A 21412-nucleotide genomic window follows, 5' to 3' on the forward strand; every position below is an offset into this window, starting at 1 on the left:
GATATGTGGTATATATAGGCTAGCACCTCAAAAATAGTTGTTACCTTCAAACACCCCGATAAATTTGATCGCAACACAAAACTCGGTCAAAACGACACTCAGGCCAATGGCTAAAAAATAGGGATAGGGAGGGAGCACAAATAGATATCCATAGATCTACTCTAATTCAACTTAATTAACTAAGTAGATAATTTTTCCACCTAGTATTATGAAGTTAGTTTGCTAAGTTAAATTAGAGTGGATCCATATATCGCTCCACGGCCATCCCTATATAAAAACTAGCCATTACAACCATTTTCAGACCTCTAGTGGTCAGACCCCTCTTAATACACTACTATAGAACACCGCATATGTAGTGCTTTATCAGTGTCGGTTCAACAGTAACCGCTACTGAAGACGTATCAGTGCCAGTTCTTAAACTCCCTGCGCGAACAATGACTGAGGAGCTAAAAACCGGGACTGATATAACTGTATCAATGCCAGTTCTAGTCACGAACCGGCACTGATATATCAGTGCTAGTTCTAGCCATGAACAGGTACTGATAATGATTATCAGTGTCGGTTCTAGCCACGAACCGTCACTGATGATTGCTACTGTCATAGCTCATCTTAAAAAATGCATAACATTTTCACACGAAGTCGGATGGGGAAAAACGTTATATGAATACAATAGCTCTCGATGAGATCTACAACTTTGTAGTTGATTTTTTTTAATTTGAGGTGATTTAAATGCCCAAATAATTATAACAGTTCATATTAAAAAATTCATAACTTTTTCACACGAAATCGAATGGGGAAAAACTTTATATGAAAATTGTAGCTCTTGGCGAGATCTATAACTTTGTTATAATTATACGAATGGGGAAAAACTTCTATCACTTTTTTTATTTGAAGCAATATAGATGCACAAATAAACCAATGAAAACTATCGAAGGAACTACACATAGGGTCACAAAGTAAAATGCTAGATCTAGTGTTAAACTAGTAGGAATCATTGAAAACGCCGCATATTTGGCCATAAAGATGAAAACTACAAATTCCAAGATTTTTATCGTAAGTTTGGTAACTCAGATTGATGAAACGTATGTACAGCACTAACTTTCAGATGAAGTACTATGTCTCACAAAATTTTCAGGCAAATCGAATAAGGTCAATTTTCGAAAAAAAAAACTTTAAAGGTCCTGTCAAGGATCTTCTGAGCCTTTTTTGGGGTCAAGAAGTGTACATTTCTAATGACTTTATATTTTTCGGATGCGCCTCCTCGTTAGCTTCAAAAGTAGACATCGAACATCGAAATCAGACTATGTATGCATAAGTTATGATTGTTGTACTGAACATTGTACGGATTGGACACATACTTGAAATACGAAGTCGGATAAAGAAAAACTTTATATGAAGATTGTAGAAATCGACGAGATATACAACTTTGTATTTGACAACTTTTCATTTGAGGTCATTTAGATCTCAAAGTAACCAGTCAAATGTTCGGTCAGAAGATATCAAAAGGATTTATTTTGCTACTATACTCATGAATGGACGATAGATGAGATGTCTAGAGAGGTCATGCGCATGCACCTGCTGTGAGGTCGTGAGTTCGAGTCTTGGTTGCCACATGTAAGCGAATATCGCGTGACTTTGCGAATGTTGGGCGCAGTCAGGTGAGCAGCCTCTGGTCGCGAAAAAAAATTTGAAGCTTTTTCAGCTCAAAAATGTTGAATCGGGATCGACTATCAGTGACAGTTGTTAGGTCCAACGGGACTGATAGTCCACTATCAGTGCCGGTTAGAGTCACCAACCGGCACTGATAGTGATTTTCAATGCAAGTTTCATACCCGACATTGATAGTCAGTGACTATCAGTGCCGAACAATCAGTATCGGTTCAAAATCCATCACTGATGGTGATTTTGAACCGACACAGATGAGGGTTTCTGCAGTAGTGATAGTATGACATTCTATTCTATCAATCCGATCTTTTCTCCACTAATCACTGAGACCAGCAAAACGGAAGTTTCCTATATTTTATATATTTGCCTTGTACAAATCCACTTCGAATTTAGCTTGATCTCCATCTTCTAGCTTTTCATCAAATCATCATTTGGTGTGCGTGAATACATAATGATCGTGTTTTAGCTTTTCACCACATCATGCAACGTCCATCAACACATGATATGAGGTAGCTTGATGCCCTTCAACACATGAAGTCACCTTGCCATCAATCCAAAATCTCAACATGTTAATCTTCAACATATAAGCTATCGACCTTTCACTTGATGTTAGAACTCAACCTAATATACCAACTTGTGAAAATAGTTAGTCATGTACATTCAGTTATCATTAGTCACCAAAACTCACCCTAACACAAAATTAGGACCCTACAACCTTCACATGGTCCCACCGCCATTGACTGCCACACCACCTCACTTCGCCACACCACTGTTTGCAAAAGATCTCGTTTGTTGTAGGTATGAAAACGTGAGACAAAAAGTGTAAGTTCACTAGGCGCACTATTTGCATATTGCTCCGGACAAAACATGTTTAAATTTTCTTCAACCATCATGTATGTTATCAGCAATGTGATTTACAACTACACGGTTTTCGGGTGGTAAAAAAGGGTGACATAAAAGTTCTCCCGAACTTTCATCCTTATACAGAGCATGCATTTTTTTTAAAAAAAGATCAGGACATCGTATATTCAAATATACGAAACGGAGTTCAAATGTAAGCTCGTTATTATAGGTTTTGGCATCAGCCATCAGCTGAACCACCTCCCACTCCCAGAGCCATCAGCTCATACACCAGAGAGACATTAGCAACGAGATTACAAAAGGTTTATGACTTTACGTTTCCAACCTATCTTCCGCTTCCAACTTCACACATCTGTCAAGTTCAACAGACATTGTCACCATCACTTTGTCATGTTCAGTTGCAGTGGTCTCTTCATGAGATTCTCTAAGAACTCAGTAAAAGATCCGTCTCTTCCATGTTCTTGAACATTGGCCTCAATCTCTTGACGTATCTCCATATCTTTCTCCAGATTTGTTTCACACTTGACTAGCTGTCTCCGAAAAACAGTCATTATGAAAGTTCCAGATTGCACATTAAACCACAACACAAACAATATTCCAGTTCGGGGGCTCCACGATTACAAACCGTGCAGTCATCCTGAAGGACTGAGCGCCGTGTGTAAGTTCTTCGCTTGGCTGGTTAACCAAAACAAGGGACAACAGACCGCCTTGCTCGCAGGGGATGGCCCTGCACCGTTCTTTGTACCCACTCCAAACAGACGGCCAAGCACTCTCTTCACCTATTTGCGAAGTGCAGATTCACCAGACGAGTTTGGCAGCTTCTGGCTCTTTGGATGGGACAACCGTTTATCGTCTTAGCAAGTTGGCCACAAATATTTATGACGCACGGCTGGTGGTCGAATCGGAATTCTCTGTTTTCACCACTGTAAACTCACGGATAAACAGTGAAATAGGGGAGAATGGACAGTACTATAACTTTAAATACTGTAACAGTCCTGTAGCATCAGATCTAATTTATCCGCTCAATGTAACGGTTCACGTCAATTTAAAGTCACCTGACTTCATCAGTTGGTGAAATTAGGGGATCCCATTCCCGGGTGGCCCTCCTTGGCCAAAAGCATCACCTCTTCGTGGAAAGGCCTCAAATCACTCATTATTTTGGTTTGCCGGAAGATTTGGAATAAGAGGAACATGCATGCTTTTTAGCTGAGTAGTGCCCATCTACTATCGTGCAACAAGGACGGCTCCTCCATCTAGGCTTTTGCGGGTGCGCCATCTCGGATGCTTGATAGCGCGAGATTAGGTGCATTTGCTCCCTTGGCTCGGGGCTTCTAGCCTAACCTCGAGTTTCTGGTTTTTTTTTCTTATCTTGCCTGTTCGGACTCCTTGCTTTTTAATATATAATATAAAATGCAGCTCTCTTGCCATTCCGTTTCAAAAAAGCACAAACAATATTATGTACATCATGTTTTTCCATAAGTGTAGAATCAACTTTATATGCCAGTCCATTACTGTTAGTTTGTAAGCCTTGAAAAATCTATTATCGTGGCTTACGAACCGACAGTGATAAAGAGCATCAGTGCTGGCCAATGGCTTGAATCGGCAGTGATGCCTAAATTCATCGTCACTACCGGTTAAAGCCACAGACCGATAGTAATCCTAGTGTCTCGACCCGAAATTTTTATTCATTCCGCTTTTAATCTCATGTCCGTCTCCTTATCCACTCATCGCTCTCATGCGCAAGCAGCAGCAGCAGCTCCTCCCCAGCCCCAAGCTTTGCTCAGATCCACCACAAAGGAGTACCAAAAAGCTCTTCTCTCCATTCCGGCCATCCTCTCCCTCTCCCTCGCTGTGTGGGCCGATAGACAACAGCCGGCAGGGATAGTAATCGGACTATCACTGTCCATTGTGTATAGTCGGTTCTAAAATCAATAGTAAAAATCTGTTTAGAACTTGCAGTGAATGGCTATTTTATAGTAGCGTTATGTACTAATTGATTATCTTGCAATTGACTCGTAATCATTTCCAAACAATCTTTGCTACCACACAGCCAAAAAAAAAAGAAGATGCTGTATTGATCCTTTTTCCATGCAGAATACACATTCTTCAGGTTTGTGAACATGTTTTTTCAGTAAATTGTCTTTAGTCATCAATTTATTATGAGAGAGAAGCCACGACGAAATATGAATCCTAGATGGCACGTTTATCTTCCACGTAGCAGGCAATTAACCCCTCTGAAATTGATTATAGCATATTTGTTTAGCCGCACAAACCCCACTAGTTTCGTACTACCACACCAGGGCATCATCTTGGTCAGAAAAACACACCGAATTGACAATTAGAGTAAAATGCACCGGCAGTCTATAAACTTATTTCAATCTATTTTTTAGAGTTCGGTGTCATCAAACTTTTTAAGTGATGCATTGCAGGTCCACACTCCTTCGGAGGGCTCTGGGAGCTGACGACTGACGTGGTCATGCCAACGTGATGTCCACATCATATTTACGATTTAAAAATAAAAAATTCGAAAAAATTCAGAGAAAATATTTAAAAATTAGGGAAAAAAGTCAAAAAATAGGAAAAAAATCAGAAAAAAGGAAAAACTAAAAAATCAGAAAAATAAAAAATAGGAAAATCAGAAAGTTTTTTTGGAAAATAGGAAAAATCAGGAAAAAGGTAAGATTTATTTTTAAAAAATCAGAAATAAAAGAAAATTCAGGAAAAAGTCAGGGGAAAATCAGAAAAAAATAAAAATATTAGGAAAATTAGGAAAAATTAAGGAAAATGTCAGATTTTTTAAAAGAACTCAGAAATAATAGAAAAAAAATCAGGAAAAAAGAATGCAGACATCAGTATGTATAATATTAAATAATGCAGATATAAATATTAGAAAGAATAAAAATTTAAAAAGTATGTAGGACGTGTTGTATGTGGTCTAGTGACATATTACGCTAAACTGCCAGTTAGTAATCAGGACGTTACATTCTATAACACATTTTACTTTTAGTAACGAATTAGAATAGGAAGGAGCGAACGAGTCTAGGCTTGTTCAAACGTAAGGACGGCCGGACTTTGAAAAGCCCGACAGGAAAACCACAATCCCGAGCGCGGTCCAAGCCTGATGTCGGGTCAGGTTTCTAAGCCCGAGCCTGGCCCAATGTAGTTCCTTTCAGGCTGGGCTTAGGCTCAAAAACAGACCCAAAACCCGAGAAAACTCGAGAAAGCTCGAAAAACCGGAGTCTAGCCCTATATTGGGTCGGGATCAGGCTTAGAAACACGGCCCGACGTCATGCTCGAGCTTGCGGTTTTCTCGTCGGGCTTTTCAAAGCCCGGCCCGACGTTTGAACAAGTCTAGACTCACTCGTTCGTTCGTTCCTATTCTAATTCCTTCCTAAAAGTAAAATGTGTTATAGAGTAGGACGTCCTGATTGCTAACTAGCAGTATAGCGTAATATATCACTAGACCACATTCAACACAATCTATATACATTTTAAAATTTTTTATTCTTTCTGGCGTGTATATCTGTATTATTTAATATTATACATACTAATGACTGCATTATTTTTTCTGATTTTTCTATTTTTCTAATTTTTTAAAAAAATCTGATTTTTTCTTTTTTTTTCTAATTTTCTGATTTTTCCTAATTTTTAATTTTTTTATTTTTTTTTAGTTTATGTGGTTTTCCTTTTTTCTGATTTTTTAATATTTTCCCTGATTTTTCTAATTTTTCTAATTTTATTTCTAATTTTAAAATTAGGAAAAATAACGTGGACGCTACATTGGCATGGCCACTTAAGCTCCCAGAGCCCTGTGAAGAGGTACAGACGTTTTACGACTCATAACTTTACAAAAATAGATCGTGAATCTATGTAACACAGTAAAACAAGTTTATAGACAGTCAATACATTTTACACGACAATATATAACAGATGCATTCTTGGCGTCATGCGGTGGACTGACAAACCCTGAAAACTTCCTGACTGACCTCAAGTGGACCACCTAGTTCTCCTGACTGATATACAGTTGACAACATCCTTCCCCTAGCTAGAGCGACCGAGACGAACACATCAACTAACCAGCACTCCTAATTCGACGTTCCTTGACGTAACATTGAGAGTTAATAAAGTTTTTATTATAAAAAAAAATTCGATGACTCCTGGTTGCCGCTGTCCGTGTTGGGGCAGGCCTCAGTGACGATCTTCTTCGTCGTTTCGAGAACATTCATCTTTTGCTTCTTTGAGCGCTTCATGTTTTTCTTGGCCTCACGCAGGGTTCACGTTACCGACCGGAGGTCGGTTACCGACCTCCGGCGGTAACCGAAAAACCGCGATAACCGCGATTACCGGTCAAAAATTCAAAAAAATTCGGAGAAAATTCATTCGGCAAATTTTAAATTTTTGCGAAAAAATCATGTTTTTGCCCTCTCGGTAACCGAGCGGTTTGGGTCGGTTACCGAGCGATTTTCTCGCATTTTGGATTCGGTCGGTTACCGAGCGGTTTGGCTCGGTAACCGCTCGGTTTTCTCGATTTATCGAGCGGTTTTATCGAATTTCAGCGCAGTTCAACAAAAAACCTAAAAAAGGGTTCAATTTTGTAAAATCAATAACTAATTCATCCGAGCTTCAAATCAAGTGAAACAAATTTTGTTGGCTTCCTTGTAACATGATCTACATGATAAAAGTATTTATACTCATAAAAAAGTTCAAAATTTTCTGTGAGAAATTTTATTTGTTAAACCAAGGTAAATGCATAGTTTACTCTTTGCTAATCCAAAAATCATGAAACTAATTTTGTTAGTCTTCTTACATGATCCTATATCTTTTAAAAATATATGAACTCATGAATTAGTTATTGTAACATGCATGATTGTGTAAATGTGTTGCGACTAGATTAATTCATAACTGACCCATCACACCTTAAAAATTAGTGAAACCACTTTCATTAGCTTATTTATATTATGATTTACGTAGAAAAAATAATAGTAGACATGAAAAAATTAATTAAAGTGATGTTTCTTAACATATTCACTTTATGCTTGTGAACTTTGTAAAAATCATAGAGAATTTAATAAAACTCTAAATAAAGTGAAATCAATTTTAAAGGTTCTCTTAAAATACGTTTTATACAAGAAAAATATGTGTTTGCATGTTACACTTTTCCTTAACGTGAGTTAATAATTGAGCCGCACGCTTCAATTTTTTTCATTTTTTTCAAACTTTCTCCCTATAGAATATGATGCAAACGACATTATTTTTGAAAACTTTTTTCACAGAAGTTCTTAGAATTGTGTCTAGTTTTTTTTAAGATTTTTTTTGAATTTTTTTTGAATTTTTTTATTTTTTCGAATTTTTTGAATTCAAATTTCGGTTACCGAACGGTTTTTGAAATCGGACCGGACCGGGAAGGTCGGTAACCGCGATTTTTGAGCGGTTACCGACGGTTTTTTGAACCCTGGCCTCACGGCGCTTCCTCTTCAGCCCCTTCAGCTTGTTCGATAAACTCATATTTCCAATCTTTCAGAGCCAAAGCCATGAAACATGAATCAGATGCAAAAAAAAAACAAGTTTCTAACACTCACAATTACTGCAAAAACATGATAGTTACTACGAACCTGCTGGTCTGGAATGTAGAGCTTGCCCTGCTTGCCCCGCACCGGGTCATTCATGACATTTTTCATCTGCAAAATTAAGTGTTCGAGACAGTGCGAAACTTAGCGGTTTCTAGAAAGAACAAAGTAATGCAGAACATCCGAATCTCAGATATATAGGTTGGTTCATCAACTAAAACTAGAGACCGCCCATGATTTCAGCACAAGGCAATAATGCGTTTAGGTTGAAGAATGCCAGAACCCCAGATAATTCCTTTTGGCATCTGGGCTCGAGTGCTACAAGCATCTCCTCTTTTTTAATGGAGAAGCACAATGCAGCGCGTAGAGGAGTTGATTAGGGCGAAAACAGATTACGCTTTTCCACCTACACCAAAGCCATGATTCGGTATCTCGATGGTAAGAATGTGCGAATAATACGCGAGAACTATATATCCATGGACTGTTATCTTCCCATGTCCGATCGGCTGCTGGTTGCTGCTGATCCAAGACGGACGGTGCGAGGAGCGACCACCGGCCGGGAGAAAGGATGGAACATCTTGCGGCATGCGCCGCGTCGGAGTGGACGGCGATAGGTCCGGAAGAGGGGAAGGGAAGGGGAGGGCAGGGGAGGGAGGCTTACGACGAGCTCCGGCGCGTGCCGGCTCTCTTGCGCGGCGGCACGTTGTCGACGAGCCGGCCCCCGAGCACAGCACAGTAGTCGCGCCGCCCAAGGAACGAGCCGACCGCCCGTAAGAGATGTGGTCGATGGGATCTGTTTTTTTTCGCGTTGCTTGCGCTCGGAGTCCGATGGAAAACTCTCTATCAGACGCTTTTGACGTTTCGTCACAACATCAAAAGACAACGTCTGCAACATTGGAGAATAACATACATCAAAATAGTTCAATGCCATATGAGTTTAGAGGAATTCCCACCGTAACATCACATTATATTTCATGCAACATCCTAGACAAATTGTATCAATAACAAATTGGTTCTGCAACAAATTGAAAAATACTGATGCAACAACTGAAAACAATTGCTGCAGCAAATTGGTTTATCCATTGCAACATGGGCATTATAAAGAGAAAATATATAACAAATGCGAATCATGGCTGCAACAAGTGCAGTGAACTATTGCAACAAAAACACAAAAAGCATGACTTGTTGCAATGTTGAAAAATCATCAGAAACACACCAAAATTAGCATTGCAACATTTTGAAAGGCATTGTTGAAATAATTCAATGTACCTGTTGCAACATAGACATATCGCCAAATTATGGATCCCGAACTCATCAGATTCGGCATGAGAGAGATTGGCTCCTCTCCAATACTCTTCTCCCCAGCAGCAGCTCACCAGGAAGCGGCTCATCAAATCATGTTGCTAGGTCGAGCTCCACTCCATCCAAACCGATGCTTGTAACTAGGATCCAGCTCCTCACCGACCAAATCAATACCCCGCCATCAGGATTGAGCTCCTAACCGCCTGAATCGACACCTGTCGGTGATATGGGATCCGGGGGTTCCCGAGTCCCGAGGCCAGAGCAGCACAGTGCCACATGGCGCATTCCCTCGGGGACCATCTCCCCGAGGGCCCAAGGGAAAAGCAAGGTCCGGGAGTGGGTGCTCGGGGCCGAGAACAGTTGGTCCCCAGGTACCTAGAGAGCTCCGAGGACCCAAGGGAAGCAAAGTCCGGGAGTGGGTGCTCGGGGCAAAGAACAGTTGGTCCCCGAGTACCCAGAGAGCCCCGAGGACTCGAGGGAAGCAAGGTCCTGGAGTGAGTGCTCGGGGCCAAAAACAGCTGATCCCCGAGTACCCAGAGAGCCCTGAGCACCCGGCAAGCCCCATGCCGGTGGACCCCGCAGAGGCTTCACGATATTATTTGAATTTTAAGAGCATTGGAATGAAGTGTTTTTATTTTTTTTAACTTGTTTGTTTATTTTTTAAAACCTATCATCCGTTGAAAGGATGATAATAGCCTATTTTTTTAATTTTTTTCAAGTGGACACCTATTTTTTTAAAGAAAATTAAAATATCAAAATATTCTGATTGCCCCAGTCGGTCACTGTCACATAGGACTACTCGAGGCATCCATCCATGCCAATGGCATCTCCTTTCATGAGCGTCGTCACCTCACACTTTGAGTTCGCGCCTCTCCTCTTTTCTTGAAAAAGAGCAGATCGGTCTGTCACAAATCAGTTCAATCAACACTAATTAAAGCATGAATGTGTTATTCCAGTTCAATAATCGACAGCGTGAAATGCCTTAGTTCATACATATTGTTGCCCAAGCTCAGGCCCCTGACACGATCACAGAAAGAGAGAGAAATAATATGGAGAGAACGAAATTTATGCTGGAAGTAGAATTCTTCATTGAACACATTACATGGTACGTACAAGCGGATCTTCCCTATGCATGGTATATCACTTTTAAAGCTAAGTACATCAGCCCGAAGGCGGCCGCGGTGCAGGAGAGCACCTGCACAACATCGATAAATTCCATCCCTGCGATCACTCGACCCAGCAAGGAGGCCATTAACGGAGGCGTGGATGGAGGCTGTTGTTGTCCCAGCTCGACGTCCACGAACTGGCCATCCTCGTGTACTTCTAGCGGCAACCCTGCAGGCAGCAGCGGCGCCGACGGTGGCGGATCTGGAGGAGGGACCGGAGCGCGGGGCATCGAGAGTTAGAGAAGACGCAGCTGTATCGCCTGACGGGTTGATGCCTCGATCTGTGCGTGAGATGGCTGTGGCGGCCTGAGGGGTGCATTGGCATATAAAGGCATCAGAGGCGGCTCAACAAGTCCGATGAGGATTCGAGAGCGGGTACGAAACGAAGACGGCAACTACGCCTACGTGCATGACTGAATCCGATACTTGCACGGAAAGTCACGCGGACGGAGTGCGACATGCGTTCACCAGGACCCACCCCTGCTGGCGCGTCTGCAACTAGATCTCTCTACTTCGCTAAGGCCGAGCGCATCAGCGACTCTCTTCTTCGACGAGATGGAGACGGCGACGGAACCGGCCACGGGCTATACAAGCGCCGAGGCTGGGCGGCGGCGGCACTCCTACGCCGCGGTGCGGTACGGTGGGCGAATATCTTGTACCGGGAAGACGGCAACATGAGGAGGCGCGCTCGTCTGCGGAGCGCACTACCCGACCATCTACCGGGCGTGGATCGCGCTGGAGGCGGACCATGCGGGCAGCTTCGCCACCGCCCGGACGCTCTTCGAGGAGTGGCGCGCCCGGTACGCCGCGGAGAGGACGTCGCCAGCCAGGACGAGGGCGGCTTCTGGTGCCCCCACATCGCGTTCGAGCTCGCCCACGGGACCCCGCGGTGTACGCGAGGTACAACAAGGCGCTGCGCCTGGGCCACGCCGACCGCGCGCGCGCCGTCTTCGCCGCGGACGAGAAAGCCGGCGCGTGGGAGTCAGGGAGTGGATCAGGGGAGGTGAAGAGGTACAACACTATGCGCCAGGGGAGGCTGAGGATGACAGCAGCCGCGTGACAGGTGCGCCATATGGATGGCCGTCCCGTTGTATTTTCATGTTCTTTTGTTTGTAAATTATATACGATCGAACACAAGTTCATATGATCTTTTTCCTCAGATTAATACTCAATCCGATAGAGAGTTCGTCTTCTACTTACTTTGGACTTTGGTTGATTCAGAAAGTTAGCTCTGATTTCCTCTTCAGAAAGAAAGATGAATCAACTTGCATTGTTATTAATTGGCGGAGCAAAAACATCTCTCACTTCTACCGGTTTCTATGAATTTATGATTTAAGATGTAACTTTTGACCCTACTTGAGAGATAAATATCACAATATACAAATATCTAGGATCTAATCAAATTACTTTACTTTGCTTTATCCCAGTTAACTATTTTATACCCTACTTGGGAGATAAATATCCACCGTGGTAATTATCGTGGTGCCTGCTCCATGAAGTGTGACGAGCCGATCGCCAATTGCGGCCCGATGCCGCACTGTCAGGGGTGTCAGGATAGTCTCCATTACGCTGAGGTGTCAGAGCGACGTTCACCAACCTAGACGTTTAATGCCGGTCACTTCCTTACTTGTAAAGCATGACCGGTGCTTCTTTTCCGGCAAATCTTTCTTAAAGCCGGCTGACTCACCTCGTAGCCTCCGGGAAGTTGGCCCGAGCAGCTGGAGACGGGGGCCTCGGGAAGCATGACTGCAGGAGGTGAAGGCTTCAGGAGGCTGGGTCTTGGGAGGCTGAGCCTTCGAGAGGCTAGGCCGGTTAAGTTAAGGGAAGGCTTCGCAGGTACGAAGAGGTACCGCGAAGGGATCTGATGACTTCGAAGGTTAAGCCTTTAGCTGAGTGTCCGAAGATCAAGGTTCCAGAGTAACCTACATAGTAATCTTCAACCATTATCCTCAAACTGATTTATTTTCTCTCAACATCTACTATTTTCCAAATGTAAATCGTTTTAAGAGTTCATGGTAACTTTGTCTCCACTTGTTCCAGTTTTAACCTTCCTTAATTGCTTCTTTGACTGATCTCTTTTCCGTGTAATCTCTATTCCCGATGCACTCTACTCCAATATGAAGGAAGATAAGCCTCTCATATCAAAGGACAAAGATGATATCAAGTTGCAGATTCCAAAAGAAGGGAGTGCTTTCGTCGTCCACATCACCAACGATAAACAACATAGATGACGATGTTTACATGTTTAATTTGAATAGGAAGATATACTACTGCAAGGTGACCTCTATCCCGATAAGTTGACCCAAGGAGTTATCCTGAATTTTAAAAAAGGAATTTATGACTTGTTGATCATAGACCAAACGGTATTGTTTTCCCGAGCCTGACAGAGCTCCGATTTTGCATCGCCAAATATTGACCTGACTGAGAGCATTGACCTGGCTAGTTGGGAGACAAACAAAGCAGGCCCAACTTGGACTTGGTTCATGTCCTGGCCAGATACGGCGGCACACACCCAACACGTCTCGGACTCAGCAACCCAAGCTCCACACCGGCCCACGCTCTGCTGGACGGCAAGATCGGAACGTCCACGAATCCAACGGCCGAGAAAGCCTAGATGACGTAGCGGCGGCCCTCCTCCAATCCCGTAGTGGGTCCGCGTGAAAGCATCGTATCGTAACAAATTTTTCTCTCTCTCCCTTCTAGAACCGTGTCGTCCCTATCTCGGTATCTCTCTCTCTCCTCTCCCTCTCGCGTTCATATTTAGCCGCCAAAGCCCAGAGAACAGAAACCCTAAACCTAGCAACGCGAGCAGTAAACCTACGGGGATAAGGAGGAAGAGGAGGAGGAGGAGGAGGAGCGTGGTTTCAGCGACCGCATGCGCACGTCCGTCCCCTTCCTCTCTCTCCACGAGGTCCCTGATGACCTCGCCGACTGCGACGGCTCGTGCTGCCCCGGCGGCGGGCTGTGCTGCCCGGACGACCCGCTCGACGCCGTCATGCGGTACCTCCCGGTCGTTGACGACGCGTTGCTGGAGGCGCTCGGGATAGGAGGCTCGCCGCCGCGTTCCGGGGGGCGCGGCCACGACGATGCCGTGCTGGAGGATGCGCTGGACGCGGGCGCCTGCATGGTGGATGCCGCGGCGAGCGAAAGAGGCGGCGTCGGGGAGCAAGACATGCGCGGGTTGTCCCGTGGCGTCCCGGAGGTCCATGATGAGGTCGTCGACGTCGACATGTTTTTTGAAGGCGGCGCGCCAGATGACGGCAGCTGCGGCGGCGGTGACTCGAACCTGTGCAATAGCATGTCCTGCCACACGCCGCTTACCTCGGCGTTGCCGGCGGGTGGTCTGGACGCGCGCGGCACGGTGGACGGCTTTGTCTCTGACGCCGCGCTGTCAGCCAGGCCGTTGACAACGTCCAGCACGTCATCGGGCAGCCTCTCATCGACGACCTGGGAGACCGAGTCGCCGGCGCCTGTCTCCTTACCCGGCGCCTGGGTTTGGCCAAGGAAACAGCGGCACCAACCAGTCATTCGCCGTAACCAGTCCTGGTTGGCGAAGCCCCGGCTCGACGATGTGCCGGACGCACCTCACGACAGTCCCACCAGCCACAAGAGTGGCAATGACGCCCGTATACGCCGCCGGAGCCCTGAGCCGCGTAAGAGGAATAGGCCGGCCCAGAGGGTGTGCAGTCATTGCCACTCCTCGGACACGCCGCAGTGGCGCGCAGGTCCGCGAGGTCGGGGCACTCTCTGCAACGCATGCGGCATCCGCTACAAGAACCAAAGGTTACTGCCAGAGTATCGACCGTCGACGAGCCCTAGCTTCCGGAGCGGCGAGCACTCCAACCGCCACAGGAAGGTCGTAAAGCTCAGGGAGCAGAAGGCGAAGGAGGAAATCCTGAAAATGATGGCCGATACTGTGCCGGCGCCGCCGAAGAACCGCGGGGGTGGTGAGTTCATGGATGTGTGCACGTACATATCAACAGGCTAGTGACATCCATTCAATTTAATTGTAGTCTAATAGTTATCTTTGTTTGGGATTTTAGAGACGATAGTGTACCAACTACCAAGTAGCGATGTTTTCATCCATGAGATGGATGTTCAGGTCATGCATGATTTTTATATGTTCTTGGCTTGTTCGATTTATTTGTTAGTTCCTTATGATAGAATTGGTTATGTAAATACATATAAATTAAGTTCGGTGATATCGCTGTTGGTCATATGCTGCCTCTTTGGATGGTTCATGTTATTTATACATGTTTCTGCATTTTTTTTTGTGATTCGAGTTTATATTTGTTCCTTTCGCACCGTTTTGAGTGCTGGGTGTGTCAATTGTATGGTAATGTATAAATCATGTTCGATGGCTTGGCTAATGGAGGAGTTGGTGCTCTAGGTAGTTTTTCTTCTCTCTTTGGATGAAAGAGTTCACATGTGCTCTTCTTTTGTCCATAGGAGTTTGCACTTATTTACTAGTCCTCAAAGACAATGTTTGCCTTTGAAGTTTCATCCCCTTATCAATTTGAAATAATTATAAAGACTTGATCTCAATCCTCCAAGCTTTCCCACTGGATCCTTAATATGGTTTTGTGCGTCGGGTTGTATAGAAGTTGCGTATATGTTGTAATGTAAAAAAAAATGATTGCTTCAAAAAACATACTGAGCAAAAGTTCCTTCTTGTTTTTTTAAATTACATTTTGCACATTTTGTGGTTATAAGTTATATCCTTTAGCTTAATTGGATGTATTGTACCGAAAAGAGGAGGAAACTAGATATTGCATATTTTCCTGTATTAAATGCAAGAGTATAAATAGATGTGTCAACTAACTTAACAAAAAGAAAACATCTGATTCATACTCTTTTTGCTTCACATTTAAGAAATTTTGAATTTATCGTAAACTTTTAGATAGGAATTTGAAATCCACTGCAACATAACCCACTTCCGCAAAGTGCTCGACAGCTTGGGATTAGTGGTTTTTACAGCGGCAGTTCCGGTGATGTCGATATATCAGTTCACAAATAGTAGTACCGCTTTAGAAATCAGCTATTGTAATATGTAGTACCGCTGTGAAATGTACAGGCTATTGCAAGCGGTAACACTGGTAGCCAATTTGTTACATTTGTTGTGGAAACGTATTGGCGGGAGACGAAATTGTTGTGGCGCGCGTGCAGTTCTCAAAAGGAATTAGATAGTATGTGGGTCCCAGTGAACAGTTTAGTGAAAATAAAAAAAAAAAAACTCCAGCAAAGAGAAGCCAGGCAGCCACGTTACTCCTTCCCCTTCCATTTGTTGCCTTCCCCTCTTTGCTCCCAATCTCCCATGGCTGCTGCTCAATCCAGGGGTTAGGGAGCCACTACAACCTCCCCACACCACCATCCCTCGGTACACAGGACCTCCAATCGGTGCCATGCTCCCTGGATTGAGGTCTCCACCATCGGTAGCAGCAGCTGCACACTCTTCATCCACTCCATCAGCAGCTAGGTCGGTGTGTTCCGTCCACTAGGTTTTCCAGCAAGTTCGTCAATGAAAGTACATCTAGCCATTATGTGTGATTTTGGTAATTAATGATAATACATATGGACTAATAATGGTGTTGAGTTTGTTAGTAGGTTGTTCCATAGGTAATGCATTGAGAGATATGTATAAGCTCTAGGTGTATAGGGAGACTAAAAATACATCAAGATGAATGAGCTCTAGGTGATACTCGTGTAAGTGATGACAATACCTATGGACTAACAATTGTATTAAGAATTGTTATTAGGTTATTTCATTGGAGATGCATAAGTGATGAATTATGGATTTCTTGAGAAATACCATGAGAACAAAAGAAATACATTGTTGTCATTGAGCTCCTAGTGATGCTCATAAGGAGAAGAAAAAGCTCAATAATATTGACAGTAAACTTGAAGACTAAGTTACTTGTGGAGATCACGTAACTAAAGGTATGATATTGTCAATAAGTTTTATGAACTTAACCCATGTGTTTTGTTCTTGAGAGTGAGTTAGGGTTAGGATCTATAAGAAGGCATAAGTGGAATCGAAATTATATATGCCAAGAGTAAAGAACAAGAATGGACTCCATATTTGATAAAGTTAATTCCTTGAAGATGTTGAATACAAAGTGGTTTTCTATGGCAAGACGGTGAAGGGCAAGCAAGACACGGCTGCGATGGACCATCCGGTGGTGAAGGGCAAGCAAATAGCTTGGCACCGAAGTACCAAGGTGGTGGTGAAGAGCGAGTGAAAGTTTTGTGCCAATGGACCGTGTGAGGTCATGGGAAGCTATGAGCGATTCGCATCAATCATATGAAGAATTAAGAAAAGATAGAGTGAAGAATATATGAAAGTTGGCAACTCTCAAGGTTTGAATGAAAGAAGCGGTACTTGAAAGTTATTCAAAGGCTCAAAGTGGTTTAAACGAGTTTTATCTTTGAATTTGAGTATAAGTATGCCACACATTAAGAGTGATGCAATGTAGAGCTAATTATTGTATCTCAGTGCTCAAGAGTTTCTAACCAAACCTAAGTGAAAGTTCTTTTTAGAAATCCCTATGTGGAAAGTGTGAAAGTGTTCAAATTAGGTTTCAGAGTGTTCCTAATTTTATCCAATATGTTTGAGGTCATGAATTCAGTTGGGATGTGTAGCCCTCTGAATAAGCTTTCTATAGAGTCTAAAATCGTCGAAATCAGCCTTCTGGATCAAAAGTTATGGCCATTTTAGATGGTCAGATGTGCTGAACCTGGATACTTCGGGTTGACCCGGATGCTCCGGGTTGTCCGGAGTCTCCGAGGGGAGGTCTCGGTTTGGGGCTGTTTAGTTCACCCGGAGTCTCCGGGTGGATCTGGATACTCCGAGTTCCGGAGTTTCTAGGTTGAGTTCCGGTCAGGGGTTCTCGGTTAAGCTTTCCTGTGCCAACCCGGAGTAGACTCGGATACTCCGGGTCAGTACAGAAAAGCCTGTAACACCTAGTTTTTGAGGTGGGCTATAAATAGCCCCTCACCCTCATCCTTTGGGGCTGCTGCAACGACACGAAAGAGAACATTTTTAGAGCCAAAAGAAATCTCTCCTACTCTATTTTAGTGTAAGATTTGAGAAGATTGAGTGCAAGTGGGCTAAAATCCATTCTTAAGCACTTGATTTCATCTGCAAGAAGTTCGTGAAGCATTTGTTACTCTTGGAGGTAAAGTCTCTTAGCCGGCTAGGTGTTGCCCGACGAGCTCCCATGAGTGTGGTTAGCCGCGGGAAAGTTTGTGAAGGTCGATCTCGCCTTTGCAAGGGAAGAGATAAAACTAGTGGATCGAGAAAAGCGGTTGAAAGAGACTCGACTCGTTGGAGCTTCCTTAGCGGAGACGTATGATTCATGGTGGTGAATCTGAACTTCTGGAAACAAATCCTTATGTCTCCACTTCGATTTGTTTACATTTGAGTTCTTGCTCAATATTTATGCATATTGCTCGATCTACTTGCTCATGTGAATTTGATTGTAGGTTCTCCGTGGATCTACATGGAATCATCACTTGGAACACACGACTTTATTTGGTTTGAGCTAGAACTTTTTACCTGTTGTTTAATTTCAGTTTTCGGGCTAGTTTCTGTACAGACCCCGGAGATTCCGGATTTACCTGGAGATTCTGGAACTGTACAACCCGGATATTTCGATGAACAGTGTTTTCAGCATTTTTCAATTAATATTTTCTTGCATATCTTTTGCTAGAATTGAATAATTTTTGTCACAATATTAAAAATTGAGCGAATGGTTCAAAAGAAACAATTCAAAAGAAAAAAGTTGAGCGAGACAATCAACTACACAAGCTAGTAACATCTTCTAGAACAAAGGAACCGAGACATAATTTCAGCTTTCCCAAAAGTGGTATCCAAGTTTCTCCCATACTAACATTGCAAGGCTCAATGTCATATTTAGAACATTTTTAAGGTTTAGATATTGCTAAAGTTAACTTTTGGACGATTTAATTTGAATGCACTGTATACTATATTTGGACTTCCAATTGAATTGAACACATGCATGTCAAAGAAGGTCTGGAGCTTGGTGTCAAAGCCTGGATCAGAGAGCTACTCCCATAACTCGCAGACCTGATCCTTGGTCAGCACTGAGCTGCAATCCCCCCTTCGCTGTGCAAGCACGCTGAAGATCTGTGCCGTGAACTCCTTAGATCCAACCATTCCTATAGCATTAGGTGCAGAATTTCAGATAATTCTTTTTTTTCCAAATGGTTCCAAGTTTGAGTGAAATGAAGGGCTCATGGATGCATTGGCCGAACCGTGACCAGAGGAGGTTGTTCAACTGAATAGAACACCACGTCCACTATATGCTTGTGGAACATTTTCCCAATGTTAAGAGTGGATTCCGTTCATTGGACCAATAATTCAGCATTGACTTGCGTAACCGTTTTGAATGCTAAAGTACATCAAATGGAAGAATCCAATTATTTAGTTACAGGATCATGAAAGAAGGGGATTCCTAATGCTAACAACAACTCCCACTCATTAGAAAGAATCACCAATCGACTCGAACAAATATTTTAGATGCAGAGATGCTCAATTGGAACAACTACATAATTTCATTCTACCAGTCACATCTAAACATGATGTAGAAGTTTAAACAAGTAGAAATTGAACAAGGAAAGCTAAGATGTTACCGCCAGTGAAGGCAAATGCCATGCCGAAGGTGAAGCTGATGGTGACGGTGAAGAGGCCAAGCAGCAACAGATTGATCGGATGCTTCTGGTGGTAGTAGTGCAGAGGACACAACACTGCACGTGAACCGATCAAGGCATCAACACACAAATTTCAGTTGAAAAAAAAAAATAATGGAGACAGAGAGAAGGGGGAGCTGAGCTGAACCGACCGATGAGGGGCAGGATGATGAGGAAGATGTATAGCGCGATCCTGGTGTTGGATGAGATGAAGAACTCAGAGATGGCGCGCACCTTGATGACGAAGGCGGCGATGACAACGGTCATGGCGAGCTAGACATAGATCTTGTGGATGAGCGCCCACCGCAGGTCAGGGCTCTCCATCATCCCTGGGTATAGCAACGCCGACCCCCTATTGGTCTCGAGGTCCGACACCTTCTAGTACTCGAACATCACCGTTAGCCTCTCTCGCTCGCATCTATAGGGTTTCATGGGTCGACGGAGATGACGATGTGGACAGGGAGGAAGCAATCGAATGCTTGGTTGGATACTTGGATCAGGAAGAAGACAAGCAACTTGCACCGTGTCCCACTCGAACAACCTCATGAAGAACCCCGCCCCGGCGGCCTCATCCTTGCCCTCCGACTCGGACCCCTCATCGTCATCCGAGCAGAGGTTGGAGAAGAACTCCTCCATGGCGTGAGCGAGCCAGGTGGCGGCGGAGGCTTCGCTGGGGAGGAGGCGGAGGCATCGGGCCAGGCTTTGGGAGAGGCGGGTGGAGATGGCTCGAAAGGCCACTCAAACCTGGCGTCCTTGGGCTTGGCTGGGCTGCTCTCCAGCCTGTGACGCTTGCGCCTACTGGCCTTGCGGTGGATGGAGCGGGACGGGATGGGGGCGATGGCGGGGACCAGGATGTGTGCAGGTGCAGGTGCGGGTGCGGGTGCGGGTGCGAGGGCGGGAGGGCCGTGGCGCCATAGCGAGTGGAGGTAGTGGATGGGAGAGAAGGGAGAGGCGATGGGATGCTGTGGTGGTGGGGAGCAGCAGGGGAGGAGAAAGGCGAGCGACGTGGGGATGAGGACGGTTGAGGAGGACAGGTGAGGCCCACATGTCGGTGCTGGGTGGGAGGGGCATGACGTCTTGTGTGGTCTTGGAACGACTAATATGTCTTTTTTAAGTAGTAGAGATAATAAATCCTATATGTTATATGGTTTAATCTAGTGGACTATTCTATGTCAATGATATAATAGAAAAAAACTAGCCAATTTAACCACCTGGATTTTAGTGGTTAGTAGTAAGGGTGCAAATATGGGCGGATCACAACATATCATAGCTGTTTATCATTTTCAACAAATATGATCACAACACACGCGCTTGAGGTACTATTAACAATGCCCCTAGGGTGTGGAGCCAAATGTGTTGAAGCTTGGACCTAAGATCATAGGTTTAGAGTTCTAGTGAATATGTACATATACTTATATAAAATGCACTAGTGGTGGTAGATCCGACCGATCTCCACCATCAACCCGAATTGATCATAAGCAGGGCGGGGCATAATGCAGAGGAGGCCAGGGCAGGGAGTGTAGCAACTAACGAGCACCGTGGGGATGATGGAGGGTGCAGGATGCAAGCCTTTGAGACCTGAGTCCCTGCCACCACTATTATGAGCATAATACGGAGGAGGCTAGGGCTGGGGAGTGAGGCAACTGGCGATCACCGTGGGGATGGTGAAGGGCGCGAGCCCCTAAGACCTGAGTCCCTAGGGGTGGAAATGAGTAGAGCCGAACCAGGCTTGGCACAGCTCGCACAAGCTCGTTTTTGGATGAGATGAGTCAGGCTCGGCTCGACTACTTGACCGAGATAGAAACAGGGCTTAGCTCGGGCTCGTAGTTGGCTTGAGCTGGCTCAGTATGGCTCAGGAGCCAAGTTTGTTGGAGCCTAGAGCTGATGCTTCATCTTCTGGTGCATCAGCTTCATGCCTTCACCATGCTCTCGGAGGCGCACCTCGACGCCTTCCACCTGCACGGGGGTTGGGGCCGCGCTATCGATGCCGCCGGATCCGACACCGAGTAGGCACCACATCGAGCATGAGCAGTGACGTGGCCATCGCGACGGCGAACGTGCATCATGACCTCGGTAACGGCGGTAACCTTTCCACTTGGTGGCTGGGGTGGGGGTCAACAATGGCATGGCCGCAGGGGGGAG

At 44.5% G+C, this 21412-nt stretch overlaps 1 protein-coding gene across 1 annotated transcript; it reads left to right on the forward strand.

The window, feature by feature from the left end:
* Positions 1–13436: 13436 nt before the first annotated feature.
* On the forward strand, positions 13437–14549 carry LOC133886289 (uncharacterized). The gene has a single exon (XM_062326040.1). The coding sequence runs from the start codon at positions 13437–13439 to the stop codon at positions 14547–14549; it is 1113 nt and encodes a 370-aa protein (XP_062182024.1).
* Positions 14550–21412: the final 6863 nt, after the last annotated feature.

This window comes from Phragmites australis, chromosome 12 (assembly GCF_958298935.1).
Source record: "Phragmites australis chromosome 12, lpPhrAust1.1, whole genome shotgun sequence".
Lineage (NCBI taxonomy): Eukaryota > Viridiplantae > Streptophyta > Magnoliopsida > Poales > Poaceae > Phragmites > Phragmites australis.

Coding starts and splice junctions, on each gene's coding strand:
- LOC133886289 (XM_062326040.1), top strand. CDS start 13,437: ATGCGCACGTCCGTCCCCTTCCTCTCTCTCCACGAGGTCCCTGATGAC.